This window comes from Podarcis vaucheri (assembly GCF_965113315.1).
Source record: "Podarcis vaucheri genome assembly, chromosome: 3".
NCBI classification, from domain to species: domain Eukaryota; kingdom Metazoa; phylum Chordata; class Lepidosauria; order Squamata; family Lacertidae; genus Podarcis; species Podarcis vaucheri.
In genome coordinates this window covers 69,805,370-69,832,456 of record NC_138761.1, presented here as the reverse complement: position 1 = coordinate 69,832,456, position 27,087 = coordinate 69,805,370, and the positions used below count along the sequence as shown (strand labels likewise).

General features: G+C 39.1%; 1 protein-coding gene across 4 annotated transcripts in view; it reads right to left on the bottom strand.

Moving 5' to 3' along the window:
* TBC1D32 (TBC1 domain family member 32) overlaps window positions 1-27,087 on the bottom strand; it is a 70,894-nt gene that overhangs the window by 10,487 nt on the left and 33,320 nt on the right. For all 4 annotated transcript variants that reach the window (XR_014217805.1, XM_082216038.1, XM_082216039.1 and 1 more), the window contains 7 exons: window positions 26,180-26,268; window positions 19,849-19,971; window positions 18,548-18,656; window positions 17,685-17,778; window positions 15,281-15,406; window positions 12,425-12,508; window positions 5,779-5,845 (listed from right to left, as the gene is read on the bottom strand). Coding sequence is in view for 3 of the 4 variants with exons in the window: in XM_082216038.1 (XP_082072164.1) it covers window positions 5,779-5,845; window positions 12,425-12,508; window positions 15,281-15,406; window positions 17,685-17,778; window positions 18,548-18,656; window positions 19,849-19,971; window positions 26,180-26,268 (692 nt within the window). In the remaining variant the exon portion in view is untranslated. The remainder of the gene's footprint in view (window positions 1-5,778; window positions 5,846-12,424; window positions 12,509-15,280; window positions 15,407-17,684; window positions 17,779-18,547; window positions 18,657-19,848; window positions 19,972-26,179; window positions 26,269-27,087) is intronic.

Genomic DNA, 27,087 nt, shown 5'->3' with positions numbered 1-27,087 from the left:
AACCACAACTGGCGCCGTTACAGCAAGACCAGGATGCATAAAAGGAACGTAACGTGCAACATAAAAATAAGTAAAACAGAATTTTTGAACCTGTACCTGGTACTTTCCATGACTATCTATCTGCATCTGCTTGCAAATCCTATTTGCCTTTTTAAAATTGTGTGTGTGTCTTCTCATCAAGGCAAGGTAGCAAATAGAACAGAAATAATGGCACAATAGTATTGTACAAGCATTTGCACATTTAAAATGTTAAAACAAATGGGCTGCCCTACAACTATAATATGTGCCAGCCTAGTGAAAGCATAGGTGTGGCGTGTATTTATATTTTTATATAAAAAATATAGAGCAAGAATGGCTAACCTTTCTGGGCCTGAGGGCTGCAGTTAACCTTGAACAACCCCCTGAAAGCTGAATACCAGCAGTGCATGTGATCAAAAGTGTGTGTAGCCATCTCACTCCCTTGCACACGCACACACATGCATATCCATTGATACTAGACATTTTTAGTATAAAAACTTATTAAATTCTTCCACAAAGCATTCTGCTTTGCTTCAGGCTTCCATTTGCACCCCACTGTTCACAGCTTAAGTCAGCTTTAAAATGCACATTATGTTGATTTAGATTATTATTCATTCTAGGAAGATCAAATAAAGCATATACAATGGAAATATGTTGATAGTTTAAATAAATGAATGAAACATTAGTGGTTCAAGAACAAGGAAGAAGATTACTAGGTCTCAGTTGGATTAATATGGAATTATTAAAGCATCTGTTAATAGTATTTTGGTAAAAATAAAGTGTTCAGAGCTTGGTTACTCATACTAGAACAGCTTACTACAAAAATAATAGTATGTATTATAAAGATGTTTTTAAAATATCTGATACTCCTGTTACTGCACTTCCTATGAGGAATGGCTTGAGGGAAGCAATGGCTTCCTGCTACCTTACCATGTAGAATTCACACTGTTGTTCATGACTTTAAAAGCCCTAAAGGGCAGAGGCCTGGCTGATTTAATGAATCAAGGTGAGCACAGATTCAAAGAACTGTAGTGTTGGAAGGGAACATGAGGGTCATCTAGTCCAATTCCCTGCAATGCAGGAATATTTTGCCCAATGTGGAGCTCAAACCCACGATCCTGAGATTAATAGTCTCATGCTCTACCGAATGAGCTACTCTCACTCCTAAAGCCTGGTGTGAACTTATTTATGTCCTGCCCTTCGTCACAACTTATCTCAGGGTGAATTACAAAAAAGTTACAATATGATAAAGCACTAAAATACTGTTAAAATCATCAAAGTAAAACCATATGGTTGCCTATACCTACTCTCTGTAACTGTGTGACTACACAGAGATATTTAGAAAGCATGATGGAAGAGAAAGCAATTCAGCTGGCACTGAAAATGAATGGCATCAGCTCAGTCTTGGAGAGAGGGACATTCCTTAACTGATGGAACCAGCGCTGAGAAGCCTCTAATTACATTTTTGGTGGTACTGTCAGAAGGACCAATCTATTTTTTTTAAAAAAATATTTTTATTGGGTTTTCACATTTTATATAGACAAAAACAATACACAGAACACCAAAACAAACATAAAAGACGACAAACATGTACAATTTCCTAACATCTTATTTTCTAACCCTAGTCCTTGACTTCCCCCCACCCCCACCCTTGCCTCCCTATTCCCAAATTTATGTCAGCAAGTTGGCATTTCCTTTTCCATCTTAATATTAATCCTTTTATAAAGAAAGACAAAAATAAATTTTCCCTAAGTTGGACCCCAATTCTCTTCCCTCGATTTCTCATTTTTTCTTGAATGATTTTCTTATTAACTAAACCCCCTGGTCTTGAGTGTTGTTTGAATTTAAATGCTTCCCTCCCTCCCATCCCCGGTTTGCGTCCTTTCCCAAGACATGTCCAAAATAACAGTTTTTAGCCTGGGTTCCGCACGTCCGAGGCTCTCAAATCTCTTTCAGTCCCTCTCCGCCGGTTTTGTTGGTAGTCCTTTTTGTCGGTCATCAAGTCTCGAAAGAGTTCCTTCACAATCAATCCAATCAGTCCATAGTCTCTTCCCATATTTAGAGACAACTGTTGAAGAATTTCCACAAGGCCTGAGTCTTGATGATAATCAAAGTCAAAGTCTGTGTGGAGGCCCCAATTGTACTTCTTTATTTCAAGTTCCTGAATTCCATAAACTCCCGGGGCCTCCACTTTCGTCTTCTGTATCTTTCGTAGGCTTAAAATGGATTTAATCCAATAGTCTCCTTGCTTGTGTTCTCCAGATGTCGGCTTCTGGTTAGTATTTTCCCACTTAACTTGTTCTCTTTCTTGTTTTGTCTTCTCCTCTTCTTTGTTTATTATTTCGAATTCAGCTGTGGGTTCTTTCTCACTCAAATCCTCATTACATTCAGCAGAACTACTTGTTTCAGAATTCAAGGTCATCAGTTGTTTACTCATAGCTGTAGTCTGCTCCTGTAAAGTTCCCACCAGTGAAAACATCCTTTCGATTTCTCTCAGTATCTTTCCACCCACAGCCATTGTAATTCCACAGAATTCCCCCTAGAGGGAATCTGGTTACTTAATGTTCTTTTCTCCAACAATCCTCTGTCCTATTATTGTTTCTTTGTTTCCAACAATTTTGATTCAATTGTAACTCCTTTTAATCCGGAGAGATCTTAAATAGCAATTTTTCCACTGTTAACAGTCCATTTGACAGCTTTGACAGCTGTCAAATTCTGCTCCTCTATACAGGCTCCAAAGCAGGTCGCTCCCGGGCCCGGGAGGGAGGGTTGTTTACAACAAAACAAAGTCTCTTCCAACACTCCACTCTCCTGCTCAAATTTGCCTTTCCAAATCTTGGAAGTTACTGTCCTTTTGAAACTCACCCTTTACAGGGTAGGCACTCCAGCTTAGCTCTTATATCATTGCTCTGGATCGTCTGCAAGGGGGGGGGGTGGGGACTTCCTTTTAGCACACCCCCCGGTCGTCTCAAATTCAGAAGGTAAAATTTTTAAAGCTCAGTTCCAGATTACTCACGGGTTCTTTTTTTTCAGTCCAAATTTCAAGGAAGGAAGTCAGCGCTCTCCAGTTATGGCTCGCGGCTTCGCTCAGCGGCGGTAGCGATCGACTCTCAGTGCCGCGCCGTCCCCCGTATCCCCTCCGTAGCCTTTAAAAAGGCTCTTCGCGAATCAGGGGGGGCGCTTAAGGCACCCGCCGAGTCTTCAGTCCGCAGGCTTCCGCGCCTGCGGTTTTTAAGGGTCCCCGTGTCGCCGGCACGGCAAAGACCCATCCACCGCTGAGCCGATTCCCTCCGGAGCTCGGAGGGAATCCGCCATTTCCAGATCGCGCCAACCCGGAAGTCCCGGAAGGACCAATCTAGCTCATTTCAAAGGCTTGGACAATATAGAGCAGGGTAGGGCCATCCACCTGTCAATCACCTAATGTCATAAAGATGTCACAAGGGTCTTGCAAAGTTCCTAAGCTTATATTGTAAAATAACCAAGAATATTCTTCTATTTCACTATTGCTCCTACTGTGACCAACAGGGACCTTTAGATAGACCTTCTCAGTAGAAGTCATACAATTATAAAATTCTCACTCCTGAGATGTCTGCTAGTCAGAACCTAATCATCTAGAAGCACTCTCTAGTTTGGGGAGGCCTTTCAAATTCAAATTGTTAACTGGTTTCAAGACAAAACAAAACATGATTTTTGTATTCAGTTAGGGGGTTTATTTTATCATAGTAGTAATAAAGCACTTTTCTTTTTGTGTAATCTGGTTATATATATTTTTTAACCTGCACTAGGCCTCCGGGGTAGAGCAAATAACCAACCTCAAATAAATTACATTCAATGTGTCTGAACACCATTATTAATCCCTTCAGTGGAACAAAGAATAAAAGCAAATTCCTAGTTTTGAAGGACAAGCTAAATGACCTTTATCAAATCTATTCTGAAAACAACAATTATGGTAATTATGTTGAAATATACAATTCAAACTTACTTAAAGGAATGAAAAACATACAAACCATACCAGGAATTATATACTGGTAAGAACATCACTATTCATTATAAATCTCAGCTATGAAGTCACTGGGGTGACTTAGGCGAGCCTTTAACTCTTCACCTCAGCCTGCCCTCCTTTTCAATGGCAATAATGGAATATTTATTTCATTATTAAAAATTAGTAAAAATATTTATTTCATTATTAAAAATTACTGACAACTTTTCAGGATAAAAAAATGGCAAGGTTGTTTACAAATAAATATAGTACAATAAAACATAAAGCAAACTATCTAGAGTTCAGTAAAGCTGGTACTAAGGATTAGAGTCCAGGAACGCTCATATCAAATGAAAAGTTTTTACCAGCAGCAGAACATCTGCGCTGTAGGTTCCTGTCATATCTGTAAGGGGCGGTCATTCCAGTGTGGGACACTGGTCTATTTTATACAGGTCGTCTTGTGAGGATTACCAAGAAAATATGATAACCGCATTGCACAATATTCACTCTCTGTCCAGTTTACAGCAGGTGCATGGCTTCTGAGCAGGATCCCCAAAGGGGAACTGGATGCAACCCAAAGAGAAAATGCAAAGCCATCATTTATATAGCACAACTGATCAGTCGGCGTAAAAAGGTAAAAATAAAGAAAAAAGGCTAATGAATCCATTCTAAGACGGGTACTACTTAGACCTGAAAGTTTGTTATTGGCACACACAAAAAGAACCAAGTATGCAAACCTCTGGAGTGTTCCATTTGTATTGGGGCACTAATTTTAGTACATCTTTGATAATGAGTATTATTTTGTTTTGATAACATGAAAGTATCCTTACATAGAAACTTAACTTGGTCTCGTGTTGTTTCAGCACACTATAGCCCCATCTACCGTATTTCTAAGATGCTTCATGGAGAACACCCAAAGGCAGACAAAGCTGGCTGAGAGGTCACTTAAAGTGATGTAGGTGCTGTTCTGCTGGTGGGGAGAGAAGCCTGCCAGCAAACCAGCCATTATACTGCTGCAGGTCACTCACAGAAAGCTCCAGACATAGATGTTCTGCTGCCACTGAGAGGTTGCCCAGTGTTTCATGGGCAGTGGAGGATCTGATGTACTTCAATCAATCCATTTTTTTGTTTGTTACAATTTCAGATCAGCCACTAGAATATAGTCCAACACATATAATTTTACAGAGATTATAAATTTGGGATTACCAGTACTACCAAAAGCTAGGGTATGTTTGTGCATTGCCATACATTCATAATCACACTAGAATGAGTTTTCTGAGTGCTAGTGTGGTTGGTAGAGAGATGCAATCATCTGGTTCCTGGTAATGCAAGCTGATGTGCATAATTTTGCCACATTGATGAGTCTGGTGTAGTTAATTCCCTTCTGTTGACTTCAATGAGGGGTGTGGGGAGAAAATAGTAGAAACAAGTCTATGGACCCCCCACAATGGATGCAGTGAGCCAACAGGGATTGGGAAGTAGCAATAGCTCTACTGTAGGATCAGTGAGAGGGGGAAGAGCTGGCTCGGCCATTGATTCATGGAACATTACAATATTTTGGTGATGTACCTGGTCTGGAAGGTGCTGGTAGCAGTGAGAGAAACCGTGTGCAGTTCTGTGGTTCCAAGCCATTCACGTTACAATAATGATTTTCACCATAAAATTGTTCAATTTAAATGTTGTATTATGTCGAATGGATGGTTTCAATAGCATTCAAGTCATAACAAGTTAAAAATGAACATTTTATAAAAACCTAAGTGTAATGTTTTGACGTAATGTACCTGATTGTCATTTTAATGCCAAGCTGCTGTACAGATGAAAGAGTTTTGATCTCCACATTTGCATCAGCTGCAAAGAAAAGAAAAAGTCACATAAAAATAAGTTCAGGGAGGTAGCAGTGTTGGTCTGACGCAGTCAAAATAAATAAATAAAAATTAAAATTGTCCAGTAGCACCTTAGAGACCAACTAAGTTTGTTCTGGGTATAAGCTTTCATGTGGTGTCTGAAGAAGTGTGCATGCACATGAAAGCTTATACCCAGAACAAACTTAGTTGGTCTCTAAGGTACTACTGGACATTTTTTTAAAAAAAATAATTTATAAAAACAAGTGTTTAACCATTTTAATCTGAATTTCTAAGAACTGTTTAAAAGATGAAGTTTGGTGGCAATCCATAATACAGTGAATTTAGTGAAAGCAATAAATAATAGTTATTATAGTTACAATAAGACAACATTTTGGACTATCTATGGCCTTACTTTTAACAACTGAACTCTACAAGCTTCCATTTTATGACAGATATAAATAACTGTCAGCTTATGGTTCATCACCCCTTACAACTTCATAAAACAGTCAAAGTGGCACCTTGCCTAAATACTGTCTGTAGTACTTATGCACAATCCTATGGGTGTTACGATGGAGTTCCAGGAACCATAGGATTTTGCAGATGAATCTCGCCTTCTCCATGGGCTCTGAAGAAGCTTCATCCAGGTTGCTATGAAAAGATCCATAGCTACTACTTCCCCACAGAGAAGAGGGCAAAAGGGAGCATTTTGCGGGTGGATTTAAGTGGTGTCTTTGGATCTGCTTGAATTCAAAGCCCTTTCACTCTGAAACCGTCGGGAAAGAATGCCAACCCTTTGGCTGGTGTCCTTCTTTTCCCTGTTCAAATTCTTGGGGGGGGAAACTAAAAGCCAATAGGAGGAGCGAGAAAATGGGGAACAACACCATCACACCACCTTCTGTCCTGACAGTGCATTCCCAGAGGGCTTTGGATTTTGTGATTTGTCTTCTATAACTACTAACCACTCCCAACACTATTGCTCTGTCTAAGCACTTATCCCGCAGACAGAACTTGACATCAAGTGCTCTTCTCCAATATTTGACTCAACTCAGCCTTTTGCCAAGTATGGGTAGCATCCAGTAAAAACAATAGCTTAATTCACTATAATCAAAATGAACGAACAGATTATCCTGTTTCACTGTCTCTTATATATATGTATCTATTCATGACATAAATTAATGTGCAAAATTGTGGCTGGGTTGTCATTATAGCTATGTTTTCCTATTCAGAAGATATTTGTATCAACTCTTTCAGTGCAGATTTTAAAACGGCTTGCAGAACTCTTCACAATTGAAGTACACTTAATATTAACCAATGAGTGAAGCATTGGCCTGGTGCGGTAGTTCTTAGATTTTTCCAGGCTAACAATATTTTCATCTGCTGTTTATAAAAAAAGTGGGCCTACAAGTCTTTCTTTGTACTTTATTCAATACATTAGGCGCTCAACACCTCTACAGGGAAGGGGAGGAGGCACGAAAGTTGCAATTGTAATGATGCACAAAATGTACCTTGTTTATTCCAAGATACATTATTTAATTTCCCCCAAAATCAATGTGAAACCCATTTTATTAAAAATGTCTTGAAATAATGTGGCTTTCAGAACAAAAGCATCAAAGGATCAATTTTCTCAATAAGAAAACCATTTTCCCCTTAACAAAAGGCAGAGTATCTCTGAACTGTCAATCAGACAAAGAGGTGAAACTGCTATAGTTGTTAAGCAGAATGAATAAAATATGCTATGGCAGCAGCTCCCAAGATGCCAAATTCAGGGAAAAGATTTAAGTACACCTCACAGTTCAAAGAGAAATAAAAATTGCACAGAACATGTGTAATTCATTTTTTAAAGAAATCAAACATTCAATTGGATGTATCACAATTCATATTTAATTTCAATATATGGTGACTGTCAGAATTCCAGATACAGTCATGCTGAGAACTTGTGCTGAAGTAGTTTAACAATATTGACCATTTTTGTTTTTCAAAACACATCCTTAATTCAGAATTCACCGGCTTCTAAGAAGAATAAGGCAGCCTCCCCACCACCATACACCATTTTAAAAATCAGGTCTATCGTGTGCAGTTCTTAGGTTTTCTATCAAATTTAGATTCTAAAATAACAATTTAATAGTCTATTAAACAATACCAAAAAACGTTTCTACTAGTTGGATGCCATTAACATTGATAATTACAAGTGTTGGTGTCAATTTTCCAAAAAGGAATGTGACTTCCTCTTCTTAATGTTAACAGGGTGCTATTCTTGACATCCAAGAAGCACAACTTCTTTTTGCATACAATATTAATTGCATTAATCCATAACAAATTCACTATCTTTATAGGGGTTCTTCCAACCCCCAGACTTCCCCCCACTCCTCTCCCTGGTTTCCAATAATTATCTCTTCTCTTTTCTGTGACTAAATACTTTTATCTAATCTATTAAGTCTGCCTTTTCAATACCCTTTATCAAATTATATTACAGGTGCTAATCCAAGCCTGCTAACGTTTTTAAATGTTTGCAATGCTCCTTCATATATTCTATAAAGTTAAGCCATTCATTTCTATATATTTTTTTGTCCTCTTGGTGTCTAATCTTCCCATTCCCATTCAATTTCGTCATTTTGGCATAATCCACCCAGCTCTCTTTTTGCATAGAAGGAAGCTGCTTGAGCAACTGCTTCTCTTCCACCTCCATACTGTAGCTGCTGAAATAATAACGACCTGGACAGGCAATGGGTCTCTCTCCCTGAAGCCACTTGGACCCAGAGGCTGTAACCAATCACCCTAATGTACTAGCAGAAGCTAACTTAAGGATTCCTACCAGTGCAATGGGACCTTTCCCCTTCTCATCCCCTGTGCCCTCCCCCCCCCCCATATGCTCCAGAGGATTGGGAGAAATCCCAAAAGAGTGCATGGTGGAAGGAGAGAGGAGACCTTAACTGCAAGAGTGAGAATACACAGAACCTAAAGAAGGCCTTATCTTTATGTTTATCCCATCAAGAGGAATCTGGATGGCTCTCATGCTGGCTTACAGAGTATGATTGAAAAAAATAAAAAAATCCAACATAAAACTAAAACTCAAATGAAATATGGTAACAGTGGCTGAAAACAGCAGCTAGAACATAATTCAGTTTAGAAGTTAAATGCCTTTCATAAAGGTCAAGAAAACTAAAAAAAGATAACAATGAATAATCTTCTTTCCTAGAACACAAAATTCCAATCTCTTACAAATCTACACATAATAAAATAATTCTTTGCACTTGCATCCTTAGATACCATCTAGCAGATGAGCAATCCTGTCCTCATGCTAAATTACTACTGGTAAGAATAAAGCAATTTCAAAACATAAAGGTCAATTTTTAAAAGTGCAATCCATGTTCCAGGATTTTCAGCTTTTATTGCTACCTTGAAAGGAGATGCAAAATAATGTGTATGATCTGTCCTAATTCTAATTATATGAGACGTGTTCAGCTCGAAATATATACAGCTACTTATTTCTAAAATGACATTACATTCGCCAGAATTTTAAAGACTCTCTTCAGCTGGAATTGTTTCTCTATTAACAAAGTACTCCTCAGAGTTTTGAAGGGGAAAAAAATAAAATGTGAGCAGCAGAAGTGCAGTCTTAGTTTTATAGAGCTCAGTAACCCCATGTAATCAAATGGCAAGCATGAAAATAAAAAACCCGTGGAAGACAACAAAGTAAGAAATGTTCTTTTAATAGCCAAATCCCAAATGGGACACACAGCCCAATTTGTAATGTTTGCTATGCTCTCCAATTAAAAGGGAAGCTTTGTCCACTTCCACTTCATTGCCAAACTATGGTCAAGAACTACATGGAAGGGAGGGATGAGAGGAGATATTTTCCAGAAAAAAAGGTCAAAGGTTGCTTTTAATACACACACACACACACACACACACACACACACACACGAGTGAGGTTATAATGTTTAGTCTTATCTCAGGACAATCTATCCAAGTAGGGTCAACCATTAATGATGGGCAGGAAATGATTTTCATTGTCCCACTTTTAGAGATCCTTTAATAAGAAATAAGATTTCAAACCTATGCCTGAAAGACATGCCCAACATGTCTGACTATTACTCCATACCAAAACTAATATTTAAAAAACCCAATCCAGAGACATTTAGGATGCCTGTGAGACGGATCCTAAAATGAGTTTTGTCTTCACCAGGCTAATTTTCTGCAGAAAAATATTAAATCTTGCAGAGGGGCCCAAAAAGCACAGCCCCAAAATAGGTTTGCCACTCCAAATGTTATCTTATGAGTAGACTTAAATCCGGGGTTTCACAAATGTAGCTGGAAAATGGCGAGTCTACTACCTTAGCATCTTAATTTATAGCAGATGATCTGATGTGAACATTGCTGTCAGGACTAGCAAGTACTCCAGTAGCACCTCTAGGGCCAGCAGGCTGCCATATGGCGATGGAAAAGAGAAACAAAGAGGAAAGATTTTAAAAATATCTAGTGTCAGTTTTGTTGTGGTGGTTTGAGCTCAGGAGTGATATTTAAAGTTATATATAGCTATATGCATGGATCATATTCATAAGTCATCCATATATTATATGAAAGACAGAGGCTGGATTTCCAGAAGTCTTTTTTCATAGAAGCTTTAACTTTAAGCGCATCTTCCACATAAGCCAACAGACAGGCAATATAGAGTTAAGTGTTGCTATTGTTTATTATACTTTTTTAAAGCCCTGCAACTGTATAAATGTCAATATATTAGCTTATTATTCTCCCTCATCTTTAAAACGCTAACCGAAACTAATTTGATTTTTCCAGATTTGCAAATTTTATAATGGATTGAAATCCTGAGGGATTTCACAACAGCTGGATGAATTGTGTTATTCTAATTTCAACTACCCAAGGGTTTAGAAAGCTGCTGTAGTTTAAGATAATCAATTTCTCATTTCCAGAAACATGATAACACTGAATATCAATGCATTGTCCTGAAACTACTTTCATATAACACATTGATTCTATTCATTAAAAAGCCAGGCTAAACTATTGTTATACTCCCTGTTGATCAAAGCCTAGCCAAGGTGTGTGTGTGTGTGTGTGTGTGTGTGTGTGTGTGTGTGGAGGGGCTGCACTAAGTAGTCTGCTGGCTTATTAAAACTCAAATCCATCTGCTCCCTTTACAAATAATTTGGGATACCAAACAGCCTTACATCAGATTTCTTATGCTTGATGATTCTCTGTGGTTTATTCCAGTATATGATTCAAGGGCTCAATACAGAGGAGAAGACAAACAGGGAGCCATAGTGTAACAAAAGTATCAAAGGAATATGTTGAAAATACAAAATTATATTTAATTTTTAAAACATTTTAATTTCCATTGATAGGTGGAATAAAATGCACTACAGAAGCACCCAATTAAAAAAATCATGTTCCAGCTACTCTTGAACCATAATGAGATGTAAATAGCTATGTGGTATTTCAGAGGGATCCTCCTTATTTTAGTGAAATCGTGTGTGCTTTATGTCAGATTTATGCCTATTGGAAAGGTATAAGAAAACGATTTTTTTTCAAAAATGAGGTGACAGGGTCAAAGTGACTCTGCAAAAGCCAGCTAATGTACCCCAGACACAGAGTGCAAGCGTACGGACCAAAGATCACACACAAAGTCAATGGCTGGGGGAAATATGGCCACAATTTTTTATTGATAATGGAGATTGTTGTGGCATGGCAGCAAGGATCTTGGTATTGGGTGGCCTGACTTCTGCCTGATGTTGTCAGGAATTAGGGAATGGCCCACCTCACTGTGGGTCATCCCAGTGGTTGCTCACCCACATGGCTGCAAAGAGGCCAGCCTCAGTCCCCAGAGCTACAGCCAAAGCCTTAGGGCAGCCCCACCAAGGAACCCTTATGTCTATGAATTCTGTCCTTTGTCCCTCTGCCACCAACTGTATGCTGTGACAAATACTCACTTTAGAATAAAATAGTAAACTCAATATTCTACAACCTATGCATGTTGCTATGAGAAAGGTGAAAACCTCATCACTACGTCATAAAATGCCAAGATCTGCCATCCTCCTATTATAATGTATTAATTATAATTATAGACTGCTTTTCTTTTTCAGTCAAAAACTGAAGGTCAGCTGGGTCAAACCAGATCAAGAGAAAGGAGCCTGCTACAGTGGTGCCTCGCAAGACGAAATTAATCCGTTCCGCAAGTCTCTTCGTCTAGCAGTTTTTTCGTCTTGCAAAGCAACCCTATTAGCGGCTTAGCGGATTAGCGCTATTAGCGGCTATTAAAGGCTTAGCTGCTAAAAGGCTATTAAAGGCTTAGCGGCTTAGAAAAAGGGGGGTGAGCGAAAAAAAATCTCAAGACTCGCAGGACATTTTCAGCTTGCAAAGCAAGCCAATAGGGAAATTCATCCTGCGAAGCGCATTGAAAAACGGAAAACCCTTTCGTCTAGCGGGTTTTCCGTCTTGCGAAGCACCACTGTATTTCTACCTATTCCACTCAGGGCCACTGAGAGAGGCTCAGAAGCCAGAAGTGTGACAGTTACCTTTCAGTTGACCACTGCAAGCCAGAAAAAACAGCATGAGAGAAGAAAATTACCTTCACATTCTCTGCTGGTGAAGTAACATTCTGATGGCGTTTCAGAAAGATGCAAGACAAACATTTCCATTAATTCTGCCAAATCTGAAATAAAACCAAAACGATTAATGCATCAATGCCACAAAATTTCCTTTAAAAAAGAAATCATGTCATGTTTTGTGATTTGCGTGTGCACAACTTTGTAACAATAATATATATATATATTTTAAAATGCCACAAAGTAAAATGCAGAACTATATCAACCAATTTCTTTGTTTCCCTTATACCCTGCCTTTCCTCCACAGAACCAAAGGTGGCATATGTAGCTTGCTCCACTCCATTTTATCCTCTCGATCACCCTGCGGGAGAGGATAGGCTGAAAGACAGTGAGTGGCTCAAGGGCACCCAGTGAGCTCTATGGGTGAGTGTGGACTGAATCTTAGTCCCTCTGATATAGGGCAATACTCTGACCACAGCACAACAGTGAGCAGAAAATGAACCAAAATGAAAGCCTGCAGGCAACTAACAGTGCACTCTACTACATATGCAGTTAGAAGAAAGTCTCACTGGGTTCAAAGAGGCTTACCCCCAGGTAAGTGCATTACAAGATTGCAGCCTAAAGCTGTCTATACGACCACATGTTTATTCACAAAAGCATGGCAAAAATAATTCAAAACAGGCATTCTGTTTTTGTATTCATAACAACATTCCTGGTTTAAATTAAAATTTTAATGGCTTCTCTGACAATCTATTCAGTGTAAACTGAAAGGGAATCGTTTGTTATCCTTGGATCCTCTGAGGATTACTTCGGAATTTGTTAGACAGTTTCAACATGAAGAAAATTAGCTGTAATTAGATTGCACTGCCTACATTCTTCTATTCAGAGGTTCTGAGGAGGGAAGTTTGGCCTTAATCTTGCAGTAAAGGTCAATGCACTTTAAGAGTTTCTGTCCTCCTTTGTGCAAAAGGCGTTCCAACACAGCTACCTGCTTCCTTTTGCATCTCAGCAGGAAACTTTCCAAGCTCTCCATGGAAGTCTTTTGCACTTGTCTTACTCATTTAAATGAGTAAGAAAGCCCTAAAAGAGAGAAGAGTTCTATGTTCTATGCACACAGCATATTTGAGTACGATTGTTTTTCATTCTTTCATGGATAGTTCCCAAAGTGATCTTTGCAAACACAGGTTTGCCTAGAGCAGGCTTTCACCAACATCTGAGTTCACTGACCCCTTGACGAGCTTATAAAGTTGTCATTGACCCCCCCAACCCAAATTCTTAGGGATGTAAATGAAATGACATCCAGAAATATCAATGTATAATCAACCTTTTTAAACCACCAATCACCATTACTAGGAATCATAAAATGGGGAAAAAAATAAGGAATACTGTCACATTGTAAAATCATCTACAGTGGTGCCCCGCAAGACGAATGCCTCGCAAGACGGAAAACCCGCTAGACGAAAGGGTTTTCCGTTTTTGAGCTGCTTCGCAAGACGATTTTCCCTATGGGCTTGCTTTGCAAGATGAAAACGTCTTGCAAGTGTTCCGATTTTTTCCGCTTCCCCCCCTTTTTCTAAGCCGCTAAGCCGCTAATAGCCTTTTAGCCGCTAATCCGCTAATCCTTTAATAGCCGCTAAGCCTTTAATAGCCGCTAAACAGCTAATAGCGCTAATCCGCTAAGAGGGTTGCTTCGCAAGACGAAAAAACCGCTAGACGAAGAGACTCACGGAACGGATTAATTTCGTCTTGCGAGGCACCAGTGTATTAAATACAGAGGCTCCTCACTGGCAAGGGAGATGCATTCTGTACATATTAATGTTCTTTATTCCTGAGGCTCGTTGCATTTCCACACTGTCCCTTGTGGCAATCTTTTCCACCCCTAGGCCGTTTCTGACCTACTTTGGAATTCTAGATCTTTTATTCAGCCCCTGCACATTCACATCAATATCAACCACTTTGGGAAACCATTGCCTAAATAATGTATAATTCTGATGTAGTAATTCATTTGGAGTAACTCTCCCAGGGATTCTTAGAGGAATGTTTAGGAAATTCTGCTATGGATACATGACGTCTCCAGGCACTGCAGTTGTCTGCAAGGGATTCCGGTCTGGCGGAGTTGATGTTGTCAGGCTTCATGTCACATTTGCAGACATCTTTGGAACACAGAGCTGGTCTACCAATGGGCCTGGTGCTAGAAGCCAGCTCCCCACAGAGCAGAGGAAAAATAACCGTGGGAGGAGTGCAGAGAGAAGAAACGCCATGGTGCATCTGCTGCAGCACAACTGGATGCCTTCATCTGCCCCAGATGCAACAAAACATGTCTCTCCCACATCCGTCTCTACAGCCACAGCAAGCGCTACAACCCAGCAACAGTTTGACTTCACCTCAATTGTCGCTTGAGACAGGCATATTCCAACCAATTTGGGACATTTTGTTGTTGTTTAATCATTTAGTTGTGTCCGATTCTTCGTGACCCCATGGACCAGAGCATGCTGGTAGCTTCGAGAACACTATCCAACCATCTCGTCCTCTGTTGTCCCCGTCTCCTTGTGCCCTCCATCTTTTCCAACATCAGGGTCTTTTCTTCTCTTCTCATGAGGTGGCCAAAGTATTGGAGGCTCAGCTTCACGAACTGTCCTTCCAGTGAGCACTCAGGGCTGATTTCCTTCAGAATGGATAGGTTTGATCTTCTTGCAGTCCATGGGACTCTCAAGAGTCTCCTCCAGCACCATAATTTAGGACATAGCAACATATAATACAAACTGGTTTAAATGGCATGTCTTCCCCTTTGACAGTCCTCAATCATACCTCACTATAAAGAATCATCAATATAACGTAGCAAGGATAAGCAGTTTCCCTTTAAAAATAATTATACTTACTGGTTCCACTCATAACAGTAGGTTTGTTTTCCATGATTTCACAAAACTGTCTTTGAATATTTTCAATCAATTCCAGCGGTTTCTCTGGATTATTTAAAGCACATGCAAGCTTGCTAGCATCGCCATCTAAAACGAAGATGAAAATATTGCTATGAAAGCTATGGTTTTACTTTTGCCTAAATGACCACAGCAATCAGTGAAGAACTTAGTAAGTCTGCCTCAAACCAATAAAACTCCTATACAAGGAAATACAAAAAGATGTTCACCGGTCATAAGAGGACTGGACTGTGAAGGTGAGTTGCTTGGCTCAAACAGCAGATGGGGGCTGGGAGGCACTCCCCTCCCACCTGGCTGCTCTGCCTATTTAAACTTCATGCAGTGTTAGAATTACTAAATATTACCATAGTAACAGCATTTTCCTGAAATTAAAAGTCCTGCTTTTTACAAACAGGTGCTTAGAAATGGCTCTTTATGAGCCTCCAAGAAGCTTTCAGTGAATTTCTTAATTGTAAATATCAAAGTGATCAAGATAATTTCTCCCTGCTATCATCCTCTACCAAGTTCTTGTTTGTGCAATATCGTACCTGTTTCTAGGCTTTAAAATTGCCTAAATTCATTTTAAGTATACACAATAAAACATTTCTGTAGTCAGACTTTAGAAACTTTGGTTCTTTAAGATACTTATTATTCCTGCTTCATTTCAGCATTTTAGTATCCTAGTTAATATTCAACTTCCTAAATGAAATCATCACTTGCAAATGCCGTTAGCCTTTTTTTTATTAAATAGAAAATATTTGCTTTCTGTTTCTTTCACCGCATAAAATGCATTTTAAAATAGTGTTTGGACTTTAATAATTTATACTTAAATTGTTTTCCCATCACTGGAATTCATTTGACCAACCCAGAGTATTTCACAAAGCTGTTCGACTAGTACAATTCTTCCAATCTATTCCATATGCACATTCAAATGCCAAGTAATTACACCAAAAGGCTTCATTTCTCAAAGGCCCTCACTGGCACAAGCCTAATTTAGTTCTTCATCTAATGTTCACTTCATGTAGCCAGGCACAGGGAAAAAGAAGCTTCTTACGCAGATTAGATTGTTGGTGATGATGAATCTCCTCTGGCCCCTTCTCCCTGTATGATCATGACTTGTTCCCACTGCCAAGGAGGAATAGGTATTCATTTCCTACTTTCAACACCTTTTGTTTATATCTATTTGTAAGTGTAAGGTATTCTATATGTCTTATCATGCTTCTCAGGATCCCACTTTTTGACTCTACATGATTGCCCTTTCCTTTTATGAGAATGAAAGGTGGCAATAATGTAGAAGACTGGAAAGTACTTAACAAGAATAACTTAGAAAATTTAAGGCTGTGTCTGTTAGGAGAAAGATTCAATTCAGGGCCACACCAAGAAACGTGGCTGCTTAAGCAAAGTATAGGATTATAATCTATTGTCACCTGAGGCAGTTGCCTCACTTTGACAGCCCTGATTCAACCCCAGGCAGAAAGTACTAGAGTAGGGAAAGGTTTTCTAGAACAAAACTGAGTTTCCTTTATAGGTATCGGGTGGGAGGGGAAAACTAATTTGTTCCCATATTCTGTTTTCCCTCAGTTTGATTTTCATACGTAAAGGAATTGAGTCCCAGTATCTGATTGATTTTATTATAAAAACCGTGCTGTGTTTGTATTAAATTCAAGGAACAAGTGTAAAGTCATCCTGTGTTCAATTTAACACTTGGTAATATACATGTATATTAACAAAAACGTTAAGCCTAATGGATAATGTGTGCATCTTAGAATTGAAAGGGAAAAGCACAGTAGACACAGATAAACCATGCAATCCCGGCAGGTTTTGAATGCGTAAGACTCTTCTTTGGGGAATAAATGCTGCCTATGGGACATGGGGTACATTCAGTAAAATTCCTTGATTTGTAGAGCTAAGCTCCACGAAGATTTTTATTTTATCCTCTAAAGAGCCTTAAGTGTTTGAAATGCATGCAGTTATTGTACTGTTTGCCTGGACATAAATATCTGCACCTACTGTGTTCTCTCTTTCACAAGGGATTTTGCTTGGAGCTACCTTCTCTGTGACAACACCTTATGATTCAAATGTGAATAAATAGATCCATATTGCATCTCAATGATAAAATACAAACCAAGCAATGCAAACAGAAAACCAAGAGATACAAATAAGAAAAAACTATCACAAAGGAATATGGTAAACTCCAGCTGCCATACAGATATGTTCATCTCATATTCTTTACCCTCGTGAGCCTTTCAAAAAGGTTCCTCAAAACAAAACAAGATTTATGCACAGACTAACACATAACCATAAATTAATCTAAAATACATATTTGTGCTTTTTACATGCATCACTCCAGTAAACTAACATATTATACCTTGCCTTGTGTCAGTTTTTCTTGGAAATTCAGCAAGATAGCATGTTGGTAAAGGATATGACGAAAACATGGGCCAAGGATATGGATCATCACCCTAAGGGAGAACCACCAATAATAAAGTGATGTTATAACTTGCTGATGGTTTGTCTATTTCATTCTGTCGTTTGAAGACTCTGCACTCTGTACTATGAGGAACGGCTAAGGGAGCTGGGCATGTTTAGCCTGGAGAAGAGGAGGTTAAGGGGTGATATGATAGCCATGTTCAAATATATAAAAGGATGTCACATAGAGGAGGGAGAAAGGTTGTTTTCTGCTGCTCCAGAGAAGCGGACACGGAGCAATGGATCCAAACTACAAGAAAGAAGATTCCACCTAAACATTAGGAAGAACTTCCTGACAGTAAGAGCTGTTCGACAGTGGAATTTGCTGCCAAGGAGTGTGGTGGAGTCTCCTACTTTGGAGGTCTTTAAGCAGAGGCTTGACAACCATATGTCAGGAGTGCTCTGATGGTGTTTCCTGCTTGGCAGGGGGTTGGACTCGATGGCCCTTGTGGTCTCTTCCAACTCTATGATTCTATGATTCTATGATACTTACAAGTAATCTTCAGATATTTCATGCATTACCTACATATAAAACATAGTGCACTTGACACTGTACTTTAATGCTATCAGTGTAATGAGTCAGGATGATAACACAGAACAACTCTTTTAAGCCCACTCAAAGGGCAGTAGCCGCAGTTAGTCAGAGGTTCAATGGAATAATCAGCTCTAAATAAATGGTAGAAATAATAAATAAATCTCAGTCTGCAGCACTTATCTCCAGAGAGGCTAAATGTGAAGAAAACTGAAAAGCACGTTTACAACCTTATGCAATATTCTTGGAGGCAAGATCCGTTCCGTTGGTCCACCAACATGATTTATTCTAACAAGAATATGGTTTCTCTCCACTGATAGGCCATCAATTATAAAGTCTCTGCAACAAAACAAAATTGAATTGCATGTGGAAATTGCCATGAGTCTCATGATTCTCAAGAGCTAGATTACTGAGAAAGTATTTCAAGCCCGGTTGTTAGCATGGACACTGAATTGCAGTTTTGAACAAGGTAACAAAATCCTGGCACTGGATTCAGGGGAATTCAGAGGTAGAAGGGAATGCACTATGTGTGCTTTGCTTAGTCTTTTCTAACCAGAATATAATACAAACTACTCTTTTTATGGCATGCAGTATTTGTTTATGGTGCACTGACCAGCCCTAATGGTTTTTGAGATAATATATCAGCACTTCCCAAGATCAAATTACAACACAGAAGCCAAAAATGGGTTGTGGTTAACGAATAGTTACTTCAGAGGAGTAGCAAGCTTACAAATTATTCCCATCCTTGCGAGGTCAATAAAGGTTGTGAATACATCAGGGATGTTCATTCTGCCTCATGTTGGTTGTACCCCTTCATGCATGCTTCCTAGTGGCTGTATGCAGCCAAGTAGTAAAGAACGATATGCAGTCATCAGACAAAACTTCCAAGAACAGTTCAAGTGGCACAACAATGAGGACAATAAACACAACCCATTTTCATGCTTTCAATACCATAATTTTTGTACCCCCAACAAATGAAAAAAGAGAGTCTCATGCCAAATTCCTTAACTCAATGAAGCCATACATTAATTTATTATTATTATTATTATTATTATTATTATTATTATTATTATTATTATTATCTGGTGGAACACTCTGTCACAAAAGACTAGGGCCCTGCGGGACTTGACATCTTTCCGCAGGGCCTGCAAGACAGAGTTGTTCCACCAGATAATAATAAGCCTGACTCCCTCCCTCGGCAATCTTCGCGGAGCTCTGGCCCAATGGTGGCCAGTGGCTTGAATTTAATTAATTTTATAATGAATGATTTTAGAGTGTTGTTTGTGCTGTACTTTTGTACTGTTTTATTGTTGTTAGCCACCCTGAGCCCGGCTTCGGCTGGGGAGGGCGGGGTATAAATAAAATTTATTATTATTATTATTATCATCATTATTATTATTAGCAGAGCTGCCTCCTCCACTGATATTTTTCTTTTGGAGGGTAAGGCTACGGGTTTATGTGAAAAGCCCAAGTAAAGATTACACAGAACTATAGAGTGGGGTGATACATTTTTTAAATGAATATTCCTTACCGAGAAGTTTCAGAAATGTAGATGGTATTTTCTCTTTGGGCATCTAAGAGAACTTCTGATACCTTATACTGAGATTCTAAAAGTAGAAGTGTATCTAGATCACAGCAGAGCACATTTAATAACCTGCAGGATGTAATATTTTGAAATATCAGAACATTACAAGTTATGGGAAATGCAGAGCAGCACTACACAAGTTTAAATATTTTGGAGTTGAGTTCTTTTTTAAAAAAAGAAAAACTGCTGTAATACAAAGCAGAATTAGGAACCTGGGACACAGCATATGGTTTGCATGTAGAATACCACTGACCTATCCTAGAACACCATTTGAAACAACACTGTTATCTACAGTCAAGATATTTCTATTATATTCTTGCATGTGCACACTGCCTTTTTATTGCTTCTTGTTGAATACTGCTAATCTGACTGTCAATATCTTATTGCCAGTTTTGTTCCAGGGAGAAGGGGCTTTGATTACCAGTGCTTCCTTTTATTTTTTTCTTCTATTTTTTATACAACAACGTTTTACTATACAAAGCTCCTTTCTGCAATAGGAACAGAAACTGATAGGGAACAATGTAGAAAGGCTTTCTAGAAACAATTTACAGTCATACCTCAGCTTACATGTCCCTCTGGTTACGTAAACTTTGGGATACGTAAGCAGCAAACCCGGAGGTATATTTCTGGGTTTTTGCCAGGCGCACATGTGCAGAAGCGGTCCCTCCGGTTGCGGAAACCTCGGGATCCAACCGAAGTTCCGGAACGGATCCTGTCTGCAACCGGAGGTATCACTGTACAGGCTATTCATCAGTGAGCCCACTGCTACACAAAACAGAAAGAAGCAAAACAAAAACCTGAAACTAGGAAGCTTGTATCTAAAAGTACAGGAGTGCTGAATACCCTTTGGGATGTCCACACCAGACAGGCTGTGTCCTCCAGTTGTGTTTTAATTTATATACCAAAAAAATCAGCAGAAATTTTGCCAGAAAAGGGAGCGCAAAATGTAAGGAAGTAACAACATCTCAACAATGCCACCCATTTTCTCTGAAAAAAAGTGAATGAAGCAAGGATAGCAACAATGCAAGCAAACTAGCATGGAAACAACCTTTGGTCCCTTTATGAAAGAAAATTGCCTTCCCAGTGTTGTGATCCTATACCCATTTACATGGGAGTAGGCGATATGACTTAGTCCTAAGTAGACATGTGCAAAATTGCACTGAATTTTACATGGCTGGTTTGTCCAAATTTATCTCATCCATGCAGTGTAGCCCAGATGTTTCATTTCATGAACAGGTGGAAGAAGAGCCCAATATAATATTGCAGTGGACCCAGCCTTCTTTCTCATTCGGCTGCTGAAAAACAAAGCTACTAGAGGCAATGTAGTAATAACTATTTTTAGTTTCAAAAGCCTATTCATTTGCTTGAATGTTTTATTCATAAAATTATTCTCCATAATCTTCAGGACAAGCATTCATTCGTTAGTATATTTCAAGAAGTGATACAGAGAGATTAATAAAATCAATACTGAGACATTTAATGCTTTCATAAAGATTTATAGGACAAAAGAGAAGCATTCATATTTTCATTACTGATGATCATGTCATTCTAAAACATTTTTAGTATGAAAAGATTATTATGAATTACTTATGAGTAATCAGTGTGGGGAGAAACATTATGATGCATTCAGAAAATCAGTGTGATATCAAAATAATTTTTCATACACAAATGCCCTTTTCTGCATGGCATGTCTTTGACAGTTTAATTTGAATATTACTAGCAAACAAAGGAAACAAAAGCACCCATTTATATTAAAACTAGAATATTTTAACCCACTAATCCAGACCATTTTCTATCGAGGTTACCCACACTAAATGCCTTTGCATGAATTATACTGCACTTTCATGAGGTCGTAACAGATGCACATCTTTTATATAACTTGTGAAACTGGTCACCACTTTATCCCTTGGTCTAGGACTAAAAGCCCTGATTGCTCTTTTGTGCTCATAGCCAATGTTCCCTAGTTGTTTCAAAAGGTATGGAAAACGTGACACTATTCTTTAGCCCTCTGTTCAGCATCTGATATCAGTAATGGCGGTTTCATATTGCAAATCTAATGCAGTTCAAAGGAACTATTTCCATTTACTGTACTTGTTCTGCTAGCCATGCTATTTTAGGTCTTTCCATTTTTTCCCTGTTAACTTCTGTTAATCTTGCTTTTCAAGATTTCAAGTGTTGCTTGAAATTTAAAAACAAATGCAAATTGATGTGCGTATGTACAGATTGTGACATGAATGTTTTATTTAATTATTTGTTTCCTGTACCTGCAGTCAGGTTTTAATACCACTGGAAACAGACCAGATGTGAATATATAACAAAACAGGGATTCCCACCCCCTCATTAATATATGACATGTTAATTTATCCTCCTCCATTGACAATACTCAGATTCTGTAGAACACGGTACATTCGTTTAAAAGATACAGTTCCCTAAAACTATTGCTAAAGATTGTTTACACAACATAATTACAATTCCAGTAGCAAAACTGGAGGAAAATACAATCTGTTTTGTTTTCCAAAACAAAAATTAGAATGACTGCAATATCCTGTATAATTTGCAGTAAATGTTTTTTTTAAAAAAACCTATAGGTAATACACCTATTGAAAATTAACTAAGTTTTGGCTGACAGAAGCATATTCCCAAGCAAACTAGACAGGGACTACAGCAGCAGGCTCACCTTCCTATCAAACCAGCTTCCCAATTTGGATCAGGGACTCTGTGAGAAAGAACTGGTCTACAAAGACAAATTATATGATAATGCTATAAGTAGTTTGGACCTCAGTCTTCTCAAAATCTAAGAGGAACTGGTTGTGGTTTGTGAGCCTGGTTCTACCCACCCCCCTGTTCTGGATCTGCAAAGAAAGGCGAGTACAGAGCTGCTTCCCTGTGCTTCTCCCGAGAGCATGAGCAACTATGAAACATCTAATACAGGAAATGAACCAAAATAACGTTATTAAAAACTAGAGTTGACAGGTACTAAGATTACTGGAAGAGAATAAAGGTTTTAATCCAGATAATGTATCTTCAAAGTAGAGAATCCAATTTAAACTCTTGATGCACTAATGGAAAATCTTGTGGCACTTCAGGTACAAATAAAAAGCTAAAATTAACCTGAGGCTTCTCATTATATGTTCAGAAAGAAGGACAGGCACATAACCTAATGACAACTACTTGCACATATTTTCTTGAGAACACGATGAGCTAGTTTCTTTAGGGGAAAGCTACACATTCTCCTGAGTGTTAATTAACTGCAGCTAGGCAGCTTGGGAAACTGCTGCCTTTTGAGCCAAGATCCATTGGGAACTTCATTTCTCAGATTCCCCAGCATACAAGCCTCCCCAACAGACAATGATAAGTTTAGGAGAAAGGGAAGCAAGCAGTGAAGGCTTTCCCCTGGGAAAATTGTTTCTGAGAATTGTTTAAGAGAACTCAAAAGGGCGCCTGCCTTTCACCAGACTTGAGGGATATCAATGTTTTGCAATATCCATCTGATGACTTGGTTGTGGACCACTGAGATTAAGACCATAAGGAATTCTTTCACTTGTATTAATGTGAAACCTATTAAAAAATCCTACTGCAAAAAAAGGAAAAACAAACCACAGGACTGTAAATACTCTCTAAGAAGATATAGCAACATTCACTTCCTATTTGAGACAGTTTTATTGTGATAAATATGTTAGAGCAGCTAGACTAGGGACAGGGAACCTTTAGCCCTCCAGAAGCTGCTGGACTCCAAATCCCAGCAACCCCAGTCAATATAGCCAATAGTCAGGGATTATAGGACCAGAAGTCCAACAACAGCTGACCATCATTGCAGTGGCCTAATGTCTCTGTTTTTGTGGTGGTTTTATTGCAATTTCATTATGCTTTAAATTGTTTTAAACCCTTTTTGTAAGCTATGGTGTTGACAGATGAGGTATAAATTTTAGAACGCAAATTACAATAATCTATGATAAATGCTTCAGCATATAGTATTGTTCCACTGCTTTAGCATAGTAAATTTCATTGCTATAATGTAGAGAGATGTTAGAACTGACACTGGATTTTGCAGTCTCTTTCCTATAATTATTTTGCATAAAATAATTGTGTTAGCATTGTTTTAGACATGAGTTGAGATATGGTGGGAAACAGCTCTAATATGTGGATCTGGCCCTCCAATGAGTCCTCTTCCCTCTGACACATTGCTGTGTTAGATGTAAACTCACAACTGTGAAACAAGCTCTACCGAAGCTGATCTACTTCAGCAAAGGAAATTTGTCAGGAACAGGGAACAGGGTCTGCCACATACTAACAACACCTTCCAATCTGAGGCAGAAGAAATACAGAGATATTGGGGACAGACGGAGGACCAGAATAGCACAGCACATGGCACCAGTCTAAAATTACAGCAGCTAGGAATCACACTTTCACTTCACACAGAAGTGAAAGAAATTGACCTACAGAAAGTGGTAAAAGCGAGTGAACTGAGCAGGAAGAAACTTCTTCATTCTGTGCTAGGAAAAGATAGTAACTCCTGAAGCATCCTTCTGCTGATCAACTTGTTAACATATATAAAGCCCTGAACAACTTGGGACCAGGTTATCTGAAAGATTGCCTGGTCCAATATATTATTAATTATTATCATTATTATTATTATCATTATCATCATCATTATTATTGTTATCATTGCTATTGTTGTTGTCATTTATTACCCAGCTGGTGTCTGTGAGCCCCCAAAAGGGCCTTTGGTCCACTGGAAACCCCTACTAACTGAAAAGGAGGAGGAACCCATTTTTGCCTATTCCCTCTTCTCCATGCCACATTTCACATTGCTCTGGAGGGGCCCCCAACCCTCTGAAGCCAATTTTCAGAGTTTGCGCTGGGAGCTGCAACGGAAGGGTGAATAGGGTTGCCATATGTCTGGGAATTCCTAGACGTGTCCTCTTTTCACGGTCCTACTTGCCCTTCCCTTTGCCATACATGAAGCACGCAATCATCAGTTGCTTCAGATGTGAAAACTTCTCTTCCACTAACCCGTAAGACTGGACCCTGTTTTACATGTTTAAATCTTCAGGAATTTTTTTCCTCACTGTTATGCTTTTTTATATTGCTGTTTTACTGGTTTAGGTTGTGCTTTTTGGTTTAATAATCTACTCTTTGTTACACTATACACTGCTTAGAGATTTTTGTAACGTTAAATACCGTATTTTTCACTCTATAGGGCGCACCGGCCCATAGGGTGCACCTACTTTTGGGGGGGAATAAAGGGGGAAAAATATTTTCCCCCCCAGCCCAAAGAGCAAAGAAGCCAAGACTGTCTTGGCTTCCTCTTTAGCCACGCACAACCTCTCCAGCCGGGAGAGGCTGTGCGCGGCTTTGTTTTTAGCCGCGGGGCAGAGGCGAGGGGAGCCCGAGCTTCCCCTGACCCCAGCACAGGTCCGGGAGTGGCAGCAATCACTGCAAATAACTGCCCGAAGCCCGGGAACTCCCGCCGCGCTCCGAAGGCTTGCGGATAGCTTCCTGAAGCCTGGAGAGCGAGAGGGGTCAGTGCGCACCGACCCCTCTCAATCTCCAGGCTTCAGCGAAAGCCTGCATTTGCTCCATAGGACGCACACACATTTCCCCTTCATTTTTGGAGGGGGAAAAGTGCGTCCTATAGAGCGGAAAATACGGTAGTATATAAATGCTTTTTAAATAAAATAAAATAAGTAACAGAAAGGTTGTGCTCATCAAACCAGGCACAGGAAACCCCTGACATTCAAAGATCCAAGACTGTATACAGCCAATTAGCTACAAAACATCAGTCAAAACCACTGCAGCTCTTGATTAAAATTTCAGCATCCTATTTCTTTCCTCATCCAACAAGAGACAGCAAGGAGTAACGGTTTAAGTGCCTACGTTCTTTCTATTGTGTCAGCACAGCAAAAATTGTAGACTGCATCCCAAGAAGCTAAGGGTTCCAACCCCCAAAGGAACCTATGATAAACAATATAATGGGGGGGGGGGGGAGAGAGACACACCAAAGATTTGCGTTGAGAGGATTTTCTCTAAGCCTCATATGAACTTGGGTACAATACAAGTTGTCTAGGGGAAATACTTCCTTTGTGCATAGTCTAATTTCCCTGACTGTATGTTGGTCTTCATTGCCATACAGCACTTAACCTGTATATTTCACTCACAGATACCTCTACCCTCATATAGGCCAGATTCATAAGCATTTTACCAAGTCAGCACTGCAGAACAGAAGAAGCTAGCTGATTATTTTACCTTAAGTGAATCAGAAAATTTAGTATCTTACCTCAGGCCAAAGATATGAGACTGCTCATAATTGAACAATGAATGAATTTTAGCTTCTGTGTTCACAATTATAAGCCTGTCAATGATATCCTGAAATATAAGCATCAATTTTATTAATATGTAATGAGCACTTTGAGCAGACAACATTATTACTCAACCATTTTCATTAAGCCACATTTTATAAGCCACAGTATATGGACAAGTATATGATTTGGTTGTTACATTTCCTCACAAATAGCTCTTAAACTGGCAAGAAGCAATTCAGCAAACTGTTCTTGTGTTTAAAAAGTAAGTATTTTCCCCATTTCATTCCAGTCAGTTTCTCTGACTCAAGTGAAAACAGAATCATAAAAATAGTCATTATCAGATACTCTACATGCATTTAATACGCAGTGCATTTATTTTTAAAATCTATGTGTACATCTGGGGAAAACACAGTGAATAAGTATAGAATAGCATTCCTATAAAGGAAAACTGTTCCTAATTGGAAGTTTACTTCCTTTAACAAGTAAATTTATACAACCTTGCTGATGTGAGAGAGTAAGTAATCCGCCAAGAATAGAGATTTGGCAACATCTTTTCATTTGCTCTTACATCCAAAGTACTTTGACACCTCAAACAGCTAACCAACTCCGTCTACAATGAGCAAAAACACTTTTGCCCAGCTGTAGCAGCCAAGAGTAAGGTTTCTAGTTTCTTTCCCAAAACCTCAGAATAAATGTGAATAGCCAAAGGGGATTTGACACTATACTCTTTATTTCAAGTCAGATCATTGGTCCATATAGCTCAGTACTGTCTGCACTGACTGGCAGCAGCTCTCCCGGTTTCAAGCAGGAGTCCTTCCCAGCCCCACATGGAGATACCAGGAATTGAACATGGGGCCTTCCATATTGAAAGCAGATGCAACTG